Below are 19,042 nucleotides of genomic sequence, written 5' to 3' on the forward strand. Positions count from 1 at the left end.
AACGAAACTGCATCTTGGAATTACGAAGGCCTTTGAAGTCATCCCTCCTCCACCAGGCCCTGCCAGGTTCACCCACCTGCATACATAAACATAGCAGGTGTGGGCCAGGCAAACCTAGTTTTCAATATTAAAGCAAATAAATGGCTTAGCACCTCAGCCCCTTTCAGGGTGTTTGCTTCTGTATTTAAATGTGTTTGAAGTTTTCAACACTCCCAGAACATGGGCTGCAAAGAGGCAGAAAACATGCAATTTACAACAGATGGGTCCAGCCTTTCCTGCCTGGGCTGCCGAAATGGGATCAATCCACAGCGCTTCATGCTCCGTTTGTGCAGAACAAACCCACCTGGGGCCCCCTGGGGACCCGTGCCCATTAGGAAAACACCTTAATATGCTTCTTTAAATAAAAACTTGCCAGTTGGCATTATGGGAAAGAAAAAGGCTTCTCCCGGATGCCTCCCGCTTGGATTTCCCTTGCCTTGTGGCCCTTCTTCGTCAAACCGTATCCCGGTTTTCTTTACTCGTAAAAGACACAGCTCAGAAAAGCTTCACAAAACCCTATAGAGCAGTCGTCTGTAACGTACACTTTAAAACTCTTTTCCTCCCTAAGTCTCCCTCTCATGGTCTTTCCGCGGACTCTGCCAGAGTCTTGACTTTCTTCACTTCTCTTCAATTTTCGTTACCTCTCCCTCTGTTGAATTTCCAAGTGTGTTAGGCTGAGAGAGGGAGTCTTAAGAGCCAGGGAAGCCTCTGCAACGTTCACTGCTCCATAAACTGGAGGCCAGCCAGAGGGAGGTTGAGGGGGATGCCGGAATAAAATCCAGGTGCTCTGGAGATTCCGTGGAGGCCTTGAATTAATTCTTTTTTTTTTCTTTCTCTGCTTTTGGAACTCGTCTAGGTGTAAAGTGGATATCTCGGCTCTCCCGCTGAAGCAGGACAACTGCTTGGAGCTGCCCCTGGAGAGCTGCCTGGGGGCCCTGCTCTTGTTGATAACGCTCAGGCCCTGCGCAGGGGTCTCCATCTCCGATCTGTGCGTCTGCCCCTTAGCAGACCCCAGCGAAAGAAAGCAGATTACTCAGCGATATGTGAGTTCTTTATTGTGTCTCCTCCCGCCACCACCACCATCCCCTTTTAAGTTGAAGTTAATTCTATGAACTGAAAAGTTGTATCCGAAGAGAGATCTTCTTCCCAAGTTTAATTGTACATCTCATCAGACCAAGGTGTTAACTAGTGACAAGGCAAAAGTAGACTTAAGAGTTTGCCTTGTTTTCAAAATTTTTTTTGGGGGGGGAGGGGAGAGATACTTGCTATTGGGTACCTGCTCTCACTAGAGAGAGAGACAGAGATAGAAAGTGAGAAATCACTCTCTATGGTGTATGATCTCAGCACATTTCTTCCCATTCTCTTTTTGGAATTTTGGACACATGCACCAGCATGAGTTTCAAACCTCCAGGTCCAGGACTTGAACCATAGTCAGCCATGTGGGAGTTCAGCGCTTTAATCTCTATGCCACCTGCTGGTCCGCTGTTCCCTCTTTTTTTTTTTTTTAAAGGGGTTTTCGCCTTAGGGCACATGAGCTCACCAGAAAGAGAGACAGACAGACAGAGTGAGAGGCAGACTAACAGAGGGAAAGTGAGAAATCACTCCCCAGGGAGATGGCCATGCCGCAATCCTTTCTCCTGCTGGGACCTTGGGCACGCATGCACACATTCCCGGCATGATTTTCAAGCCACCAGGTCAGATCCAGGACTCAAACTATAGACGGCCATGTGGGAGCCCAGCAACGTAACTGCTAGGCCTTCTGCTGGCCCTCGCCTTGCCATTATAAAAGCTCAGAAAGTCTTCTGAATTTTTAGTTTTTAAGAAGTCTTTGGAGAATCTTGCAGCCCTTAGGGAAGCAGACTTGCGTAGCCTGTCTTCATGTATAAATCGGAACTGGGATATGAGCTCACGAAAGGAACTTTTTATTTCGTTTACCGACCATTGGTGCTTGCAGTGTTGTGGCTATACCTTTGCGGAACATTTCAGGATGCAGCAAGCTTCGGGTGGAGCCTTGTAAAGTAAGCAGGAACCCTGGCCGCTCTGGCCTACCTGGGACGTGATAGCAGTGCGTGCTATTTCCCCTAAGTCCTTGCAAAGTGCTTTACAGCCCACTCAGCACTTTCAACTAGAAGGGCTGTGCTGACTTCCGTTATTTTTTGTACTCTGGCTTTTTAGAGGCCTTTATTTGCATTTCGTGTTTATCCCACCCTCTTTGTAAATCAATAGGTTTACTTTCTTGATGCACACTGGGAGACATGTTTTCGGAAAGTGGCATGAACACGAAGCAAAGATGAATCCCTATTTGATGGCAGTGTCATTCTTAGCGTAAACTTCAGTGCCTCCGGAACCCTGGATCGCACAGGTGTATTGATTAATCGAACAATTCTTTATCTTCGGGATTGCAAAACCAACCACATCTCTCACTGTCAGTGTAGACGCTGCATGCCAGGCGGAGAAATCCCAGTTTGACACAGTTCACCGTTGTTATTCTCTCCGATGACATCAGTTAAACCAAAATAGCGAATGCAAGTTTTCCTCAGGCTTTTCTGTGGATAAATTGGAAAATTTACCTAAGTCATGAGGAGTGTTTTGTATTTATAAAGTAACATTAGATGGCATCCAAATGACTGTGAATAATCTCTCTGGGTTTGAAGAGTAGGAATTGAAATGAGGTTTGAAGAAGTTACAGTCAAAATAGAAATATCGAATGTCTCTTTGGCAAGCAAGCTGGCCAGCAGGCCAGTAGAGAGAATGCTGTGTTTAAAGACCCCTGCCTTGGGGCCAGCAGGTGGCATAGCAGCTAAGGCATTGGTCTCCCACATAGCCAACCTTGGTTTGAATCCTGGACCCAGCAGCTTGAAACTCATGCCAGGCAGGTGTACATGTGTGCCCAGAATCCCTGGAGAATGGAGAAGCGATTGTGGCATGGCCATCCCCCTAGTGGGTAATTTCTCATTTTTTTCTCTCTGTCTTTCTGGCGCACACATGTGCCCTATAGCAAAAGTCTCTTTCTCCCAAGAAAGAGGAGCAAAAACAAAAACCTGCCTTATTTATTTATTTTTTTTTTACATGGTAAGAATAGATCATCTCCAAAGGTATTTCTGCCTCTAAATTGTGAAAATATTTCATTTCAGTTGTATTTATCTTGGTGGAAAAACTCTTCATTTTGTTTGTTTGGTTAGTTTGAAAATACAGAGGATGGACTAGTCCTGTGGTTTAGTGGTTAAGGAGGTGGGTCCTATGGGGCCGATCCTGTAGTTCGAATCTCATCCCTGGCAGCTTGGAAAAAGAAAAAAAAAAAAGACTTTGGGGATGTGTGTTTGTGTGTGTGTGTGTGTGTGTGTGTGTATGGTCGAAAACCTGACAGGATGGAAAGATGGAGGAAAAGGAATTGCAGTGTGATGGTGCCCTTCTGGGTGGTGCCTTCTCTGCCTCCCTCTGTCTCTGTCTCTCTCAGCAAGCAAATGCACATTTTGGTCAAGGGAAAAAAATAGATAAAACAGCTTTCAAAAGTTTTTAGAAATGGCTCAGATTAGGCAAACTCATGTTTATTAAGCTTTTATTTTAAACCACTCTTAAGCTTTTCTTGTTCTACCCTGAAATGCCTGAATAACAAGAATTTTTGCCTGAGAGTGCATGTGCTTGCCAGAGAGAGAAGACGGTTAGAGAGGACAAAATCATCCCCCGAGGGAGTGGCCATCCTGCAGTCCCTTCTCCATTCTCCTCCTGAGATTTTAGGCATGAACACACATGCAGCCGATGTGACCTTCAAACCACCAGGTCCAGGACTTGAACAGTCAGCCTTGTGGGAGTCCAGTGCTGTAGCCACTACTCTACCTGCTGGGCTCATCATTTATTTTCAAGCTGTAGTTAATGAAGTCTCAGTTACTTTTCTTTAAATCTGGCAGCTATCAATGCCTATCTGGTTATGGCATAGTGCATTTTTGGAACTTTTCTAAGAATTTCATGAGCGTGGAGAGGATACATCTAGAACATATTTCCTGTAAGACTTGATGGCATTAAATGGTATATTACAAAGCTTTTCATCTGTCATCTCCTTTTCAACCCCAGTGCTTACAGAACTCCCTGAAGGATGTGAAGGACGTTGGCATTTTACAAGTGAAGGTGTTGAAGGCGGTGGATCTCTTAGCAGCGGATTTCTCAGGTAGAGAACCTTTTCAGTTCTAAATTTTTTTATGTGTTTTTACTTTGAAGTGATTTTTCACAAAGCAAAGTGTTTAACTAATAGAAATAAGTAGACAGCAATTGTGCGCCTTCAAATAGTCATAGCAAAAAAAAAAAAAGCACACGTAGGCAATTTTTTGTATGTGATACACATTTTGCCAAAAATGATTACTATTAAGAATTAATTAAATTAATTAATTTTAATTTGACCAGAGAGAGACAGAGTGAGAGAGAGAGAAAGGGAGAAAGCAAGCCCCCAGGTCCGGGACTTAAACTGCAGTCGGCCACGTGTGTTCCCAGCACACCACCACACCACCTGCCAGCCCCTAGAAAGTTATTATTTTTAAAAATAATTTTACTCTGCTTCTAATCTATATTGGTCCATTTGAATTTCAAAGATACTGGGTCATCAGGAAAGTCATGACATTTTTTTGTAGAAAACTATGTCATGATTTTCCCAACAACCTAATATTTGGGGTTGAGTAGTGGCATGACTTCTTTATTTGTTAAATTCGATTTTTGGACAGGCTTTTCTCCATAGTACCTCAGATGACAGTTGTTTGACTTCTTGTCTCGTCTTTTCTGCAGCTCTCTCTGTGCTGAATGTATTTTTAAAAACATCTATCCATCTATCCATCTATCTATCCATCTATCCATTCATCTATTCATCTATCTATCTGTTGTGGTTTTCAAGCCTCTGGGACCAGGACTCAAACCACTGCCGACTGTGTGGGAATCCAGCACCCCAGCCACCACACCACCTGCTGACCTTGCTGGGTGTGACCTTAGAGAACCTGAGAATCGTTAGTCTGAGCACAGAGCAGTTCTGGCTGGCAGCTCAGCGTGATGGTGACCAGAGATCAGATGCTGGCACCACTTTGCCATAATCTGTCTTACCAGAGATCAGATGCTGGCACCACTTTGCCATTATCACTGTCTTTTAAGAAGTTTTCTTGGTGCTTCACTCACTTGATTTTCTTTTTAGACAGAGGCAGAGCAGACATACTTGGTGGGGAATGACACCACATGGAGAGTAATCCAGACATTCCAAAGTCTGATCAGTAACTCTGTATTCTCTGCCAAATTACTCTCTTGTTGACAATTTCAATGCCTGCATGACAGACATTAGTTACTTAGTAAATTGATGAACACAAAAAGCATTATATACTCTCTTTCTGTGTTTTGATACAGTATTACAACTCTGTTTTTAGTCTCTTATGTTTAGAATGTATTCTTTTTTTTTTTTTTCCTTCTGTGTATAGAAACAATTTTGCTATTTTTGGATAGCCTCTAAGCTACTGAGACTAAGTTTGAGGAAGCTCAAACCTTAGAAAGGAGAATTTTCATTTTAAGCAGGTTATATTATTCCAACTATGCAATATAAAAACTTAGTTTTTTTAAAAAAAAGAGTTCTTGCCAGCATGCCTCAAAAATGAATCAATAGAAATGATTATAAATTCCCAGTATAGGGTGGTCCTGACCCTGAGGAAAGGCCGAGTGAGAGCCAAAAAAAAAAAAAATTTTTTTTTTTGGCTAATTGGAAGATACCAAATTTGAGGATAGATGAAATACTGACATGATTGTTTCTAGTATTGATTTACATATGGATTGAGGATCCCTTATCTTAAATGCTTTGGGATAAGTGTTTTCAGATTATTATTTGTTCTTTGGAATATTTGCCATATACATAATGAGATATCTTGGGGCTAGAACTCAAGTCTAAGCATGAAATTTGTTATATTTCTTTTTCTTTTTTTTAAATTGCTCTAGGATGCATGTGTTCACTAGAGAGAGCGAGCGAGGGACAGTAACCCCTCCCCCCAGCAGGGCATGGCTGCAACCCGTTTTCCTCCAGTATTTGGGGATGCATATACATGTGCCTTGCATGTTTTTATTTTTATTTTTTTTTAAGCTACTGGGGCCAGGATTCAAACTGCAGTTGACCATGTGGGAGCTGGTTCCTTTAACCACTAGGCTATAGGGCTCCATTTACATTCCATATACACCTTACATACATAGCCTGAGTGTAATTTTACGCAGTATTGCAGATTGCACTGGTTTGACTGCAGCCCATCACGTAAGATCAGGTGTGGAATTTTCCACGTGTAGCATCATGTCAGAACTCACGTTTTCAGATTTGGGAGCATTTTGGATTTCAGACATTTCAACCTGTAGTTGGACAATATTTATAGCCTCATATTCACTTAGAATTTTTTTTTTTTTTGCTTATTTGTATGTTAGGAAAACACTCAACATTTCACACGGACCTTTGGCATCAGTAGTCTTGACACCCCTAAAGCTTATTTAAAGTTGTCTGCTAGTTTTCTGGAGCAGATTATTTTACTTCTGTCTGAGCGTTTAGATTTAGTATTTTTTAATTCCCAATTATTGCCAGTTGAGGAACTGCTCAAGCCACCACCCCACCCCCCCATCCCCCCCACCAAAAAAAAAGAGACAGAAAGCGAGAAATCACCCCCCAGGGGGGATGGCCATGCCGCAATCCCTTCTCCTCCATTCTCCTCTTGGGATCTTGGGCACGCACGCACACGCGCCCGGCGTGAGTTTTAAGCCACCGGGTCCGGGACGCGAACCGTGGTTGACTACGTGGGAGTCCAGCGACATAGCCATCACGCTAACTGCTGGTTCGCTTGAGCACTGTTTTTAAAAAATCCTTTTGTAAACGATATATTTGATGATTTCCAGCAACGAATTGTAATGCATTGGATGTTTTTTATTTTAATTTGCCAGAGGGTGTGTGCACGCGCCGGAGAGGAGAGGGTAAAAGCACCCGCCACAATAAGTCAACGCTGCAATCCCTTCTCTTCCATTTTTTCATCTTGCTGGGATTTGGGACCTGTGCACACGCACCCATGAGCCTAGCAGGTTTTCAAGCTGCCAATGTCAGAACTGAACTGCAGTTGGCCCTGTGGGATGCAGCTCCCTTAACTAGTCCACAGTGGGTTTCCCTGGGGAACTTTTCACTTTAGGGCAAAGAAGTAGGCCCAGCCCAGACAAGTGGATGCAGTGGTACCTCAAAGACGTGAGAGACTGTGAAGTTAGACAGTGGTGCAGAGGGAAAGCAGCACTGCAGTCTTCCTACCCACATGGGCAAGTTCCTGGTCCATGTCCCAAGACCTCTGTGAGCATGTGGGACCATATATATTCCATGATCTGAGGCTGGCTGAAGCTAGGGATAGATGTCCCCCAGGGAGCATGGCCCCATCTCAATCCCTCCTCCACTCTTCTCTCAGGATTTTGAGTATGCACACACATGTGCACCCAGAGTGAGTTTTAAGCTGCTGGATCCAGGACTTGAACTGCGGTCCACTACATGGGAGTCCATTGATGTAACCATTACACCATCTGTAGGTCCCACTGTTTTTCTAGCCCATGGAAGGAAGGAAGAAATAAATAAAAGAGAGAACCCCACTAGTGATTATGGAATAGTAGGGACCAGGTATTATTGCTGCTATCAGGATTGTTACCAATGCACTAATGCACTTGATCAGAATAGATACCCTGTGTTGTTGGTGCAAGAAACATGTAAGAAATAAGTAGCTATTTATGTTTTTTACCCAGCATTTCCAGGCAGCCTTACTTCATAAATGAGGGTCCTTTTGTTGCAGTTGTGCTACAAAGTATTCACCTGCAGATAAGAAAGAAACATATTTACTCTGAATAGCTAGGGATGGCTCTTGAAAGAAATGACAGTTATGTTAGAGAAGGTACTAGAGGGACACTTCCACCCTTTGCACTTTTCTCTCATTACATACATTTTTGCTTTGCAACAGTTGTTTGCTTCTTAAAGACAATACCACCCCATGGTAATGATTGATACTGCAAGTTTGTTTCTTCCATGATTCAGAAATCCTGATAAGAGGAAAGTCCAAGGGAGGTCTTGACAGCTGCCTGAGTGGAGGTTACAGTTACTTTTTGCAGAGCTCTTGACCTTACTTAGTGAGCCGGGAAATGAACCCATGAGGTAAACTTGCCCATGGTTTGCTGATTTTAAAACTATTTTAAAGGAGTGATTAGAAAAAGCAAATGTGATTCAGTTTAGTCACTGTGATCAAATTGGAAGGATCTCTCTTGTTATTGATGTTACGATTATATAGCTATAAAGAATTGGGACCAGCAGATGGCGGAATGGTTGTATTGCTGGGCTTCCATGTAGTTGACCACATTAGAGTCCCCCACCCTGCGGCTTACAACTGAAGTGGAGGAGCTGTCCAGTAGGTGGTGCAATGGTGATGTCACTGGCTTCCCACATGGTTGACCTCAGTTTGAATCCCACACCTGGAGGCTTAAAACTCATGAAGGGTATGTGTCCAAGATCCTGAGAGGAGAATAGAGAAGGGATTGCAGTGTGGCCAACCCCGCTGAAGGGGTGATTTCTTGCTTTCCATGTCTCTGTTTCTCTCTCTCTCTCTCTCTCTCTCTGGTGAGCGTACGTGCCCTATAGCAAAAATATGTCTTAAAAAAATTATACCTTAGAAAAATTGAACATGCATTACTCTGCTCATAGTTTAGAATATTAGAATGAAATAGCCATACTAAGTGATTTCTTACCATTAAGATTTTTTTATTTGTGATGGGAAGGATGTAATGTAGCTTTCAAACGTATTAAATAGTATTAATAGTATGTCCTGTTTATGTTACAATATTAGGATATTTACACAAGACTCATCCCTCTGGCTTAATTGTTCAGGGAGTCAGAATCCACGTGGCCAACCATGGTTCAAATCTCAGTCCTAGCAGCTTGGCAAACAGGCAGGGTGCTTGTGCATGCATGCCCCAAATCCTGATGGGATGGAAAAGCGAGGAAAAGAGATTGTGTCATGGCCATGCCTCATTGGGGTGCTTCCTCTCTGTTTCTCTCCCTAATGAATGCATGCTTACACGCGCGCACACACACACACACACACACACACAGTCTGTAGCACTTTAGTATATAAAAAAGGTACGTTTACCATTTTTTAGTGACTCATTCTCATAAATATGCTGTATTGTGAGCGTGAAACTATTCATTATAATACTTTTAAACCCATCTATATCTGGACCATTTTCAGAGTTTTGACATTTGTTTTTATACGAGGGAAGAGTTTTTGCAGAAACTGGAGTCATCTGTCTTTTCTTAGAGCCTGTCCCTCTGAAATTGGCGAAGATATTTTCATGGTCTCAAGTCCACGCCAGCATTCGATGGGAACAGTCTTGAGCAGTTATCCTAATAGAAGAGCCTGTCAGATGGTTTTATTAAAGAGTTTATCTCACAAACTCCCGGTGTTCCGTGCAACCTCCAGTCTTTAAGTAATAGGTTGTCCAGTCTGATGTCATTACTTTTGTAGTAAAGCAAGGCCCAGCCTTGATTCAGGAAGCAAATGATAGATTGTACTTTGAGACTCAAGGCAAGCACAGCAGTGTATTACGTTTGATGAGAACAACGGATCACTCAGCTCCTGTCGGTCTTAAAACGGAGCTGTTTTAAGAAGGGGAGACCCACGTCCTCAGGATTAAATGAGAGAAATGTTGTGTTCTGGACAAAACTGGGAAATAATTAGTGTACCAGGTCCTTTATCCCTGTTAAAAGCACTCAGAGAAAACAATGCTGCATATATTTTACTGTGTCCAGGGGCCATCAGGTGTGTAAATGAATACTGCTGAAAGACAATGCAGAGTTTGCCTCATAAACTATAAAAAAATCATAATTAAAGGGCCAGCAGGTAGCCTGGAAGCTAGGGTGAATGGATCCGACATGACTGACTGCCCAATATGAACCCCAGACCTGGCAGCTTGAAAATCATGCTGGGCGTGTGTGTGCATGCCCTAAATCCCAGGAGCAGAATGGAGAAGAAGGGATTGCATGGTGGACATCCCTCCCCCCAGGGGATGATTTTTCTCATTTTTCTCTTTATTTCTCTCTCCATTGTCCCACACATCTCTGGTGTGTTCACACACCCTATAGCAAAAATTTCTCTTGGGGAAAAAAAAAAAAAAAAAAAGAATCTTTGCATTAGGGACAGAAGGTGGTGTGATGATTAAAGCACATGGCCAGCTCCACAGTTTGAGTCATGGACCCAGCAAGTTGGAAGTCATGCTGGGTGCATATGCCCAAGATCTCAAGAGGGCAGTGGAAGAAAAGGGACTGTGACGTCGCCATCCCTCCGAATTGGGGAGATAATTTCTCGCTTTCTCTCTTTGGGCAAGCACACAAACTCCATTGCAAAAACTAGAAGAAGAAGAAGAAGAAGAAAAAAAAAGACTTGCATAAGGTAGGGAGGCTAGAAACTTGGAAGAATTTCACTGAATTAGCCATTAGGAGAATAAACAGAGCCACATTCCAAGCTGAGTCCGTGTTGGATGACAGTAAACACTGGGTTGTTGGAGAAGTCATGCCCATTTTTGCATAGAAAAACATTTTTTAAAAAGTCATGACTTTTCCGACCACCCAAGACTGTAACACACACTACATAATGATTATGGGTTCCAGTATGCCCCTTTTTTCCAGCCCAGTCCTACCGTTTTTCATATTCCTATCACTCGGATCATTCTTACATCTCCATGGGGAAGTACCCGGAGGTAATAGATGAACAGATTTCATAGTTTAAGACTATGTGTCCTCTAGAAGTCTCTCAAGGATTTTGATTTCATCCTTGAGACTTGTGGGCCTTTTTTTTTTTTTTCCTCATAGAAAAACCAGTTATTAACCACACACTGCTTCCAAACACATCATCTGGGACCTCTTAATATCTTGGCAGTGAGGTGGTCGCTTAGACCCTTCCCTGAAACAACTACCAAATTAGCATAATCTCCCAATATCAGTCAGAGGAATGGCAGAGACATGTTTTCAGGCAAGAAATGCAGCTTCATTATGAAATAGCATTGTTCCATAAGTAAGTATGGTGGGAACTGTCAATATAATGGAGTCTGATCCAGGAGCGTGCAAAGATATATTTCATTCTAGTACCTTCTGCTGCGTTCCAGACACTCTGGTGCAGCTTCTTTTAGTGCTTTGTAAGCTTTTCTCAACCATTTGGGGGTGATCTAGTGAGATTCAACAGGTATTTATCAAAGTACTTAGTGTCACTGCATAGACAGAAACCCTCAGGGACTTAGGATCTGAAATGGAAGGGCCCCCTTTCTCTTCCCCCTTCCTCCTCTCCTGCAGAATCCTAGATGCGGTAGGTGGTGTACATCGTTGAAGTGTGTGAACCTTGCTCAATATCAGGTGGTAGCATTTGCAGCCCGCTAGTTCCTGACTCTGCCATTAGGAGGAGCTCTTGGTCTGTCTCCTACACAGGGTGACACACTCCCATTACAGTGGGAGAGTCACACCCTCCCACCCCCACCCCTGTAAGTGTGCGAGCCCTTTCCTGCACCTGGGACTCAGGCCTCAAGTAAATCCATGTTGAGGTCAAGGATTTATTTTCATTAGTGCCCTCATTTTGCTCTTTTTTTTGAGGGGGGGAGATTTTTTTTTTGCTATAGGGCACGTGCGCTCACCAGCCAGACAGAGACAGAGAGATAGAAAGCGAGAAATCACCCCCCCTCCCCCCAGAGAGGATGGCCACGCCACAATCCCTTCTTCCCCATTCTCCTCTTGGGATCTCGGGCACGCATGCACACACGCCCGGCGTGAGTTTAAGCCACCGGGTCCAGGATGCGCACCATGGTCGACTACATGGGAGTCTAGTGACATAGCCATTATGCTAACTCTCTTGGTCCCGCTCTTTATTTTAATGGTAACGTCCTCTCATTTTAATCCCTATATGTTGTGGTATAGAAGATACATATTGGGTTGTCAGAAAAGTCTTGATGGGCACCAGCAGGTGGCATGGTGGTGAAGGGCTCTGGACTCTCCTACATCGCTGATTGCCGTTTGAATCTTGGACCTGGTGGCTCCTTTCCCACTTTTCCTCTGTATCTCTCACTCTGTCCCTCTCTGGTCAAATTTAAATGAATGAATGAATGAATGAATGAGTACATAAGAAACGTCACAATGTATTTTGTTCTTCTATGCAAAAAATACATCGTGACTTTTCCAATAATCCAATAGAGGCAGAAGCAGGAGTGTTAATCCTGATTCTACCCCATGCAAGTGTTGGGGCTCCTCTAAGCCTGCACTGCCTCATGGGAATTAACAAAGTGAAGTTAAACCCGGGAAGGGGCTAGTCCATGGCCTGGTGGGTAAGGCAGCTGGGCGCCACATGACCGACTGCACAGTTCACGTATGGACCCAGTGTCTTGGGAAACACTTGAGGCGTGTGTATGTGTGTGTGCACGTGCTCAAAATTCCAAAAGGCAGGGAGGTGAAAGAGAACAATTGTGGCATGGCCATTTCCCATATGGGGGGCTTCCTCACTTTTTCCTGTCTTTCTCTGTGAGCACACATACTCTCTGGCAAATTAAAAATAAAAAAGAAACCTACATAAGCATGCCTTTTACTGATGTATGTATACACACACACACACACACACACACACACATACACACACACACATACACTCATACATATATACATATACACACATATACGTGTATACACACGTTTATACATACATGCACATATAGACACACACAAATATGCGTGTATCCTCTGGTGAGCACACATACTTTCTTTTTTTTTTTTTTTTTTTGGAGAGATTTTCACTGTAGGGCGCGTGCGTTTGCCAGACAGACAGAGACATAGAGACAGAAAGCGAGAAATCACCCCCCCAGGGGGGATGGTCACACCGCAATCCCTTCTCCTCCATTCTCCTCTTGGGATTTTGGGCACGCACGCACACGCGCCCGGCGTGAGTTTTAAGCCACCGGGTCCGGGACACGAACCGCGGTCGACTATGTGGGAGTCTAGTAACATAGCCATTACGCTAACTGCTGGTTCCCTATGCTGTGATACTTCTGAGTACTTCCTGTAAATGATGACGATGGCTATATGTTTTCTGTTTTGTTGTTTGGAAACCTAAGACTACTTTTATCAGGAGTGAAATAGTCTGCAGTTACTGTTCGCTGGCATTTGAAACCACGTGTCTGTTTTAGGGCTTATTCTCACGGTCTCTTGAAGCTGTAGCCATAGCAATCCTCCTTGTCTTAAAGATGCCCTGTTTTCAAAGGGATGGCTATAATTGCAATTTCTAAAAAGCTCAGCAGTAGTAATGGAGTGCTTTTAATTTTCATGAGATTCTCATGGATAGGGGAGCCCAAATTGAGATCAGCAGTTTTCAAAAACATATTAAAAGTTATATAAATCTGCCTTCAGCAGGTTGGCCCCTCAAAACTCCATGGACTTTAGTTAGTATAAAGTTTGTAGTTGGGGACCAGCAGATGGCTTGATGGTTGCATTGCTGGACTCTCATGCCATCAACTGTGGTTTGAACTCTGGACCCAATGGCTTACAACTCACAGTGGGCACGTGTGCATGCGTGCTCAAGATCCTGAAAGAATGAAGGAGAAGGGATTGTGACCTGGCCAACCCCCCTGGGAGTGATTTCTCACTTTCTGTCTCTCCTTCTTTCTCTTGTCTCTCCAGCAAGTGCATTTTTGCTCTACAGCAAAAATCTCACTTAAAAAAAAAAAAAAGTTCATAGTTTTGAGAAGACACAGCAGTTTGTAACTTAATGGCACCGTGGAAATGAATACATTCAGTTCATCGTGGCATTCCATGAATCAGCAGAGGAACCACTTTGATCTTAGTGGTTGGGTTCTTAGCGGCATCGTAATTTATTCAGCAAATAGACCTGTTCTATCTGTGACCTGTGTCGACCCTGGCGAAGTTGTGGGGAAGAAGAGCTGGTCTCAGACCTACCATGAGGGGACTCATTAAACCAGTGGGTGTCTCATTTTAATTGTGCTGCTACGGTCAAGAACAGGGCATTGTTTCACTAAAGGGGTACCTTCCTGGCATTTCCTGTTGGAAGCGATACTCGAGTTAGTTGAAGATGTCAATGATGAGAAGGAATTGGCACAGCAGAAAGAAGGCAAAAGCATTTTTAAATGAGGGAACAGCACGTTCAAAGCCCTGGAGAGATTTCCAGGGGCCTGGAAGAAAACCAGTGAGACTGCGGACAGAAAGAAGAGGGACCCTCCCCTCAGGGGAGAGGAAGCTAGTGCCTTAGGTGGGGCTGGATTCTGTAGGGACTTTAGGGCCAGGTGAAGCAATTTGGACAGCTATTTTATAGGGAAATGATATAGTCTGATACAAACTTGTCCAAGTTGACTCTGGCTGCGGGGAGGGGTCAGGGCTCTGAGAGGGGATGGGCGAAAGGGGAAATGTTAGGTCAGTGAAGTGGTGGTGGCCTCTATGAAACCTGAGCCATGCTTGGGGAGTTGGGTTGGAAGAAGGAAAAATCTTAAGTCACTCATTCTTGTTTGTTCTATTGGTGCTGGGATATTCGGATGACTAAATTTCAAACACTATTTCAGCAAAATGAGGTCCTGCTCCTCCATTGCTGTCTGCATAGTCCTTACATGACCCTGCCTGCCTCTGGCTTGTCAGTGACGTGAACAGGTCTTTGCCCACGTCATGCCGAAGAAGCGCTTCTTCGTCCTAGAGAAATATGTGGCACTTAGAAAGGCAGGGCACATGCGGAAGGCCCAAGAAGAGCAGAGATCAATGTTTCTTCATTTTTATTAAAAAAAAAAAAAAAGAAAGGCAGGGCACATGCGGAAGGCCCAAGAAGAGCAGAGATCAATGTTTCTTCATTTTTATTAAAAAAAAAAAAAAAAAAAAGATATTTTTTTGAATTGCCAGAAGACACATATACTCACCAGAGAGAGACCGAGAACTAGAGACAAAGCATCCTCCAGAGAGGCGTGGTCACATTGTCATCACTTCTTCTCCACAGTTCTCCATCATGTTGGAATTTAAGGCATGCTCATACATTCACACATGGGCCCAGTGTGTTTTTCAAGCCACCGGGGCCAGGATTCAAACTACAGTCATCCATATGGGATCTGGTTCCCTTAACCACTGTGAGGCCAGTCCAGTGTTCTTTAAAATCTCTCAGCTCCTAGCCCAGGGCTTTCCATGTTGTAAAGATCCTTAAGCTTCTGTTGAACCTCTGAGCAAGGATGCCACATAAGAGACATTATCATACCTAAACTAATTGCCCTAGGAGTTAGGTGGCTTCCTGGAGGCCGCAGGGAAATTTCCATGAGGAAGGTGTGTTTGAACTAGCCTAGGGGTTAGCCTGGCATTTTGATTTTTGGAGAAGAGGGTGGGCTATTTTCCCAAGCTAGGCAGGCAGCATGAGTGGGCCCAGGGTGTCTGTGTACAAGACAGGATGGGGCAGCCTGGGAGGCTGAGGTGGAAGAAGAGACACTAGCCTTACTAAAGTGTGAGCTATTAAGGGATAGGTCAGGACAGGATACACAGGGTAAATTGGCAGGAAATACAGATTTACAGAATGATGGATTAAAATTCGTTCCAATATCTGAGAGTATGGCTGTTTTGTTTTGAAGGATTTTTACTAGAGGGTGTGTGCATTCACTGGAGAGACAGAGAAAAGGGGGAGGGATGGCCACACTGCAGTCCCTTCTCTTCCATTCTCCTCTTGGGATTTTGGGCATGCACACACATGCACCTGGCATGAATTTCAAGTCTCTGGCTCTAGGACTCCAACCACCATCATCCATGTGGAAGTCTAGTGCCTTAGCTGCTGCACCGCCTGCTGGGCCCCAAGAGTAACATTTTAAAATAAATGGTTGGAATGGGACCAGAAGATGGCATAATGGTTATGTTGCTGGATTCCCATGTAGTTGACCATGGATTGAGTTTTATTAGCTTAAAACTAATGCTGGACACGTGTGCATGTGTGTCCAAGATCCTGAGAGGTGAATGGAGGAGAAGGGATTGTGGCATGGCCATCTACCCAGGAATACTTTCTCACTGTCTGTCTGTCTCTGGCAACCACATGCTTCCTATAGCAAAAAATCTCTCTCTCTCTCTCAAAAAAAGAGTGAATGAATAAATAAAACAAATGGGAGTAAGGCATGAAGACAGTTGTAGGTGGGCCCGCCCTGTGGTTCAGTGGTTAAGGGATATTGATAGGCATGCATGGCACATGTATGTGGATGCACCCCAATTCCCAATGGGATGAAGAGGAAGGGGTTTTGGAGTGAGCACTACCCCCTGGGGGGTTGCTTTCTTCCTCTCCCTCTCTTTTCTCTGACTCTATGGCAAGCTCATGCAACATTCAATTCAGTACCCTCACTTTCCCCCTACCCTATCCCTGGCATAAAAGAAAAAGAAGATAGTTTTTGAGAAATTTGGTCTGGACATGGCTCTGCTGTTTAGTTCCCCCCAGTCCTTCCCACTCTGCTTCCCAGCCTCTCTGAGCTATTAGATTTTCTGGAAATCTTGACATATTTTTCCATTTTTCTATGCATCATGACAACCCAATATGATGCTCCACACTCAAGAATTTATATTCCTTCCTGGGTACAGCAGATGATGTAATGGTTACATCGTTGGCCCCCCACGTAGCTGACCATGGTTCGACTCTGGTACCCGCAGGCTTAAAATTCAAGCCGGCCGTGTGTGTGCGTACATGCCCAATATCTTGAGACAAGAATGGAGGAGAAAAAGACTGCGGTGTGGCCATCCCCCGGGGGGTGATTTCTTGCTTTCTGTCTCTTGCCAAGTGCACATACCCTATAGCAAAAATTTCTCTAAAACAAAAAAAAGAAATTATGTTCCTCCAATTCTTCCTTCCAATCCTGCCCCGTGTTTTGATGGTCTGTGATGGCCCCCGGTTTCCGGGTAAGTAAAATGATAGGAAATCAAATGAAGGTCATGACTTGCACGCCAGTTCGCATATGCTCCTCCGTACCCTACATTTCCCGACCGCCGCTATCTGCCTGCATACGGTGTACATCTATCTGTCTGTACAGTCTTCCTAATGAACTGGAGATCCCTCCCTTCTTTTCCAAAAGGACCCATCCTTTTTAATTTTTGTCCTAGTCAGACATTCCCCTTCTCGGTATTCCTTAAAATTCACCTCCCCTGGGAAACCCTTCTGGACTTTTCCCGATCAAATTCGATTTCTCTGAACTTGCGTTTCATCATCTGCAGATGATCATCCAGAACTGATGTGAGGATTAAGAGAGAGTCTGTAAGAGGAAGCTGGTGTCTCGTAGGGAGTGTGGGAGAGCCGTGGAGATTGGCTCCTGGCCAGTACCCGTCACTGGCGACCGGGAGCTGTCCCGTTTCCCCCTCTCCCCAGGTCACAACTTTCTTGTTGGAGGATGGTAAGAACAGGCCCATAGGAACAGGTGAGCCAGCATCAAGGCCTATCAATGAAATACAGGTGAAACAGGCAACAGCAGTGTATAGGTACGGGATAGGACGGAGATGAGAACCGTGTGAACTGGCCATCAAAGATGGCGACAACTCTGTCTGCCGCAGGATGGACGTGAGGGAAGTTGCCCTAGAAAAGGTGACGTTCAAAGAATAGCTGACACCAGTGTAGACCTCCCTTGCTGGGACACAGGAGATGCTTAATACATGGTTGTCCAATGAATAATATGACCCCTCAACTATTGGGCCATCGAAAAAGTCATGACACATTTTTGCATAGAAAAATATGTCAACTTTTCCGACGATCCAATACATGTATTACTTGTCATTGCAACTTCTGTCATCAACATGAAGGTTAAATTTTTTTTTGGGGGGGGAGAGATTTTCACTATAGGGCGCATGCGCTCTCCAGACAGAGAGAGACATAGAGACAGAAAGTGAGAAATCACCCCCCAGAGGGGATGGTCACGCCACAATCCCTTCTCCTCCATTCTCCTCTTGGGATCTTGGGCACACACGCACACACGCCGGCGTGAGTTTTAAGCCACTGGGTCTGGGACGCAAACCGCGGTCGAGGTCTACTATGTGGGAATCCAGCGACATAGCCATTACGCTAACTGCTGGTTCCCGAAGGTAAAACTATTTAAATGAAAAATGCCTTCTTGCCAGTCAAGGAACATAAGTGTATTTAAATGTGGTGTTGAGGGACCAGCTGTTGGCGTAATGGCTATGGCGCTGGACTCCTATGTAGTCGACCATGGTTTGAGTCTTGGACCTGGCAGCTTAAATTCACGCCGGGCGCTTGTGCATGTGTGCCCAAGATCCCGAGAGGAGAATGGAGGAGAAGGGATTGTGGCATGGCCATCCCCCCTGGGGGGGTGATTTCTCACTTTCTGTGTCTGTCTCTCTCTGTCTTTCGGCCGAGTGCATGTGCCCTATAGCAAAAACATCTCAAGAAAAAAAATTTGGTGTTGAAATAGCAAAGGCTCTTGAATGCATGATGCTGCAACCCCAGTGTGAAGCCGAATCACCGGGGATGTGACCATGTGACAGTGGTGTGGCATTCAATATAGAGGAGGTCACCCCGCTGCTTTACTGGTGAAACAGGTGGAAGGAAGGACAGGGTAGACAGAAATGGACCTGTGTTGGTCTGCCTCGTGCCGTCTTCTCTGTACCATTGGGAAGCATTTCTCTAGCAAATTAAAAAAATAAAAGTAGGACCAGCAGGTGGTGTGGTGGTTGAGGCATTGGACTCCCACATGTCCAACTGCGGTTTGAATCCTGAACCTGGAGGCTTGCTTTCTCATTTTGTCTCTCTCTCTGTGTGTCTCTCTCCAGTGAGCACACATGCCTTGTAGCAAATTTTAAAAACAATAATGATAAGTAAAATTTAATAATTTTTTTTAAAAAAAAAAAAAAAAGAAATCATTACTATCCCAACTAAAAATATTTGTTACTTAAATTTTATTCCAAGTCCTCATATATCCAGCACCTTTTAAGAGAAAGGACTCCATCCCTCAAGTG

The 19,042-nt window shown here is 44.3% G+C and overlaps 1 protein-coding gene across 3 annotated transcripts in view; it reads left to right on the forward strand.

Annotated features, from left to right (window-relative positions):
- The window catches only part of MCTP2 (multiple C2 and transmembrane domain containing 2), a 279,496-nt gene that overhangs the window by 138,063 nt on the left and 122,391 nt on the right, over positions 1-19,042 (forward strand). For all 3 annotated transcript variants that reach the window (XM_006142677.3, XM_027769141.1, XM_006142675.3), the window contains 2 exons: positions 896-1,082; positions 4,111-4,204. In XM_006142677.3, coding sequence (XP_006142739.1) covers positions 896-1,082; positions 4,111-4,204 — 281 coding nt within the window. The remainder of the gene's footprint in view (positions 1-895; positions 1,083-4,110; positions 4,205-19,042) is intronic.

This window comes from Tupaia chinensis, unplaced genomic scaffold, assembly GCF_000334495.1.
Source record: "Tupaia chinensis unplaced genomic scaffold, TupChi_1.0 Scaffold000078_1, whole genome shotgun sequence".
Lineage (NCBI taxonomy): Eukaryota > Metazoa > Chordata > Mammalia > Scandentia > Tupaiidae > Tupaia > Tupaia belangeri.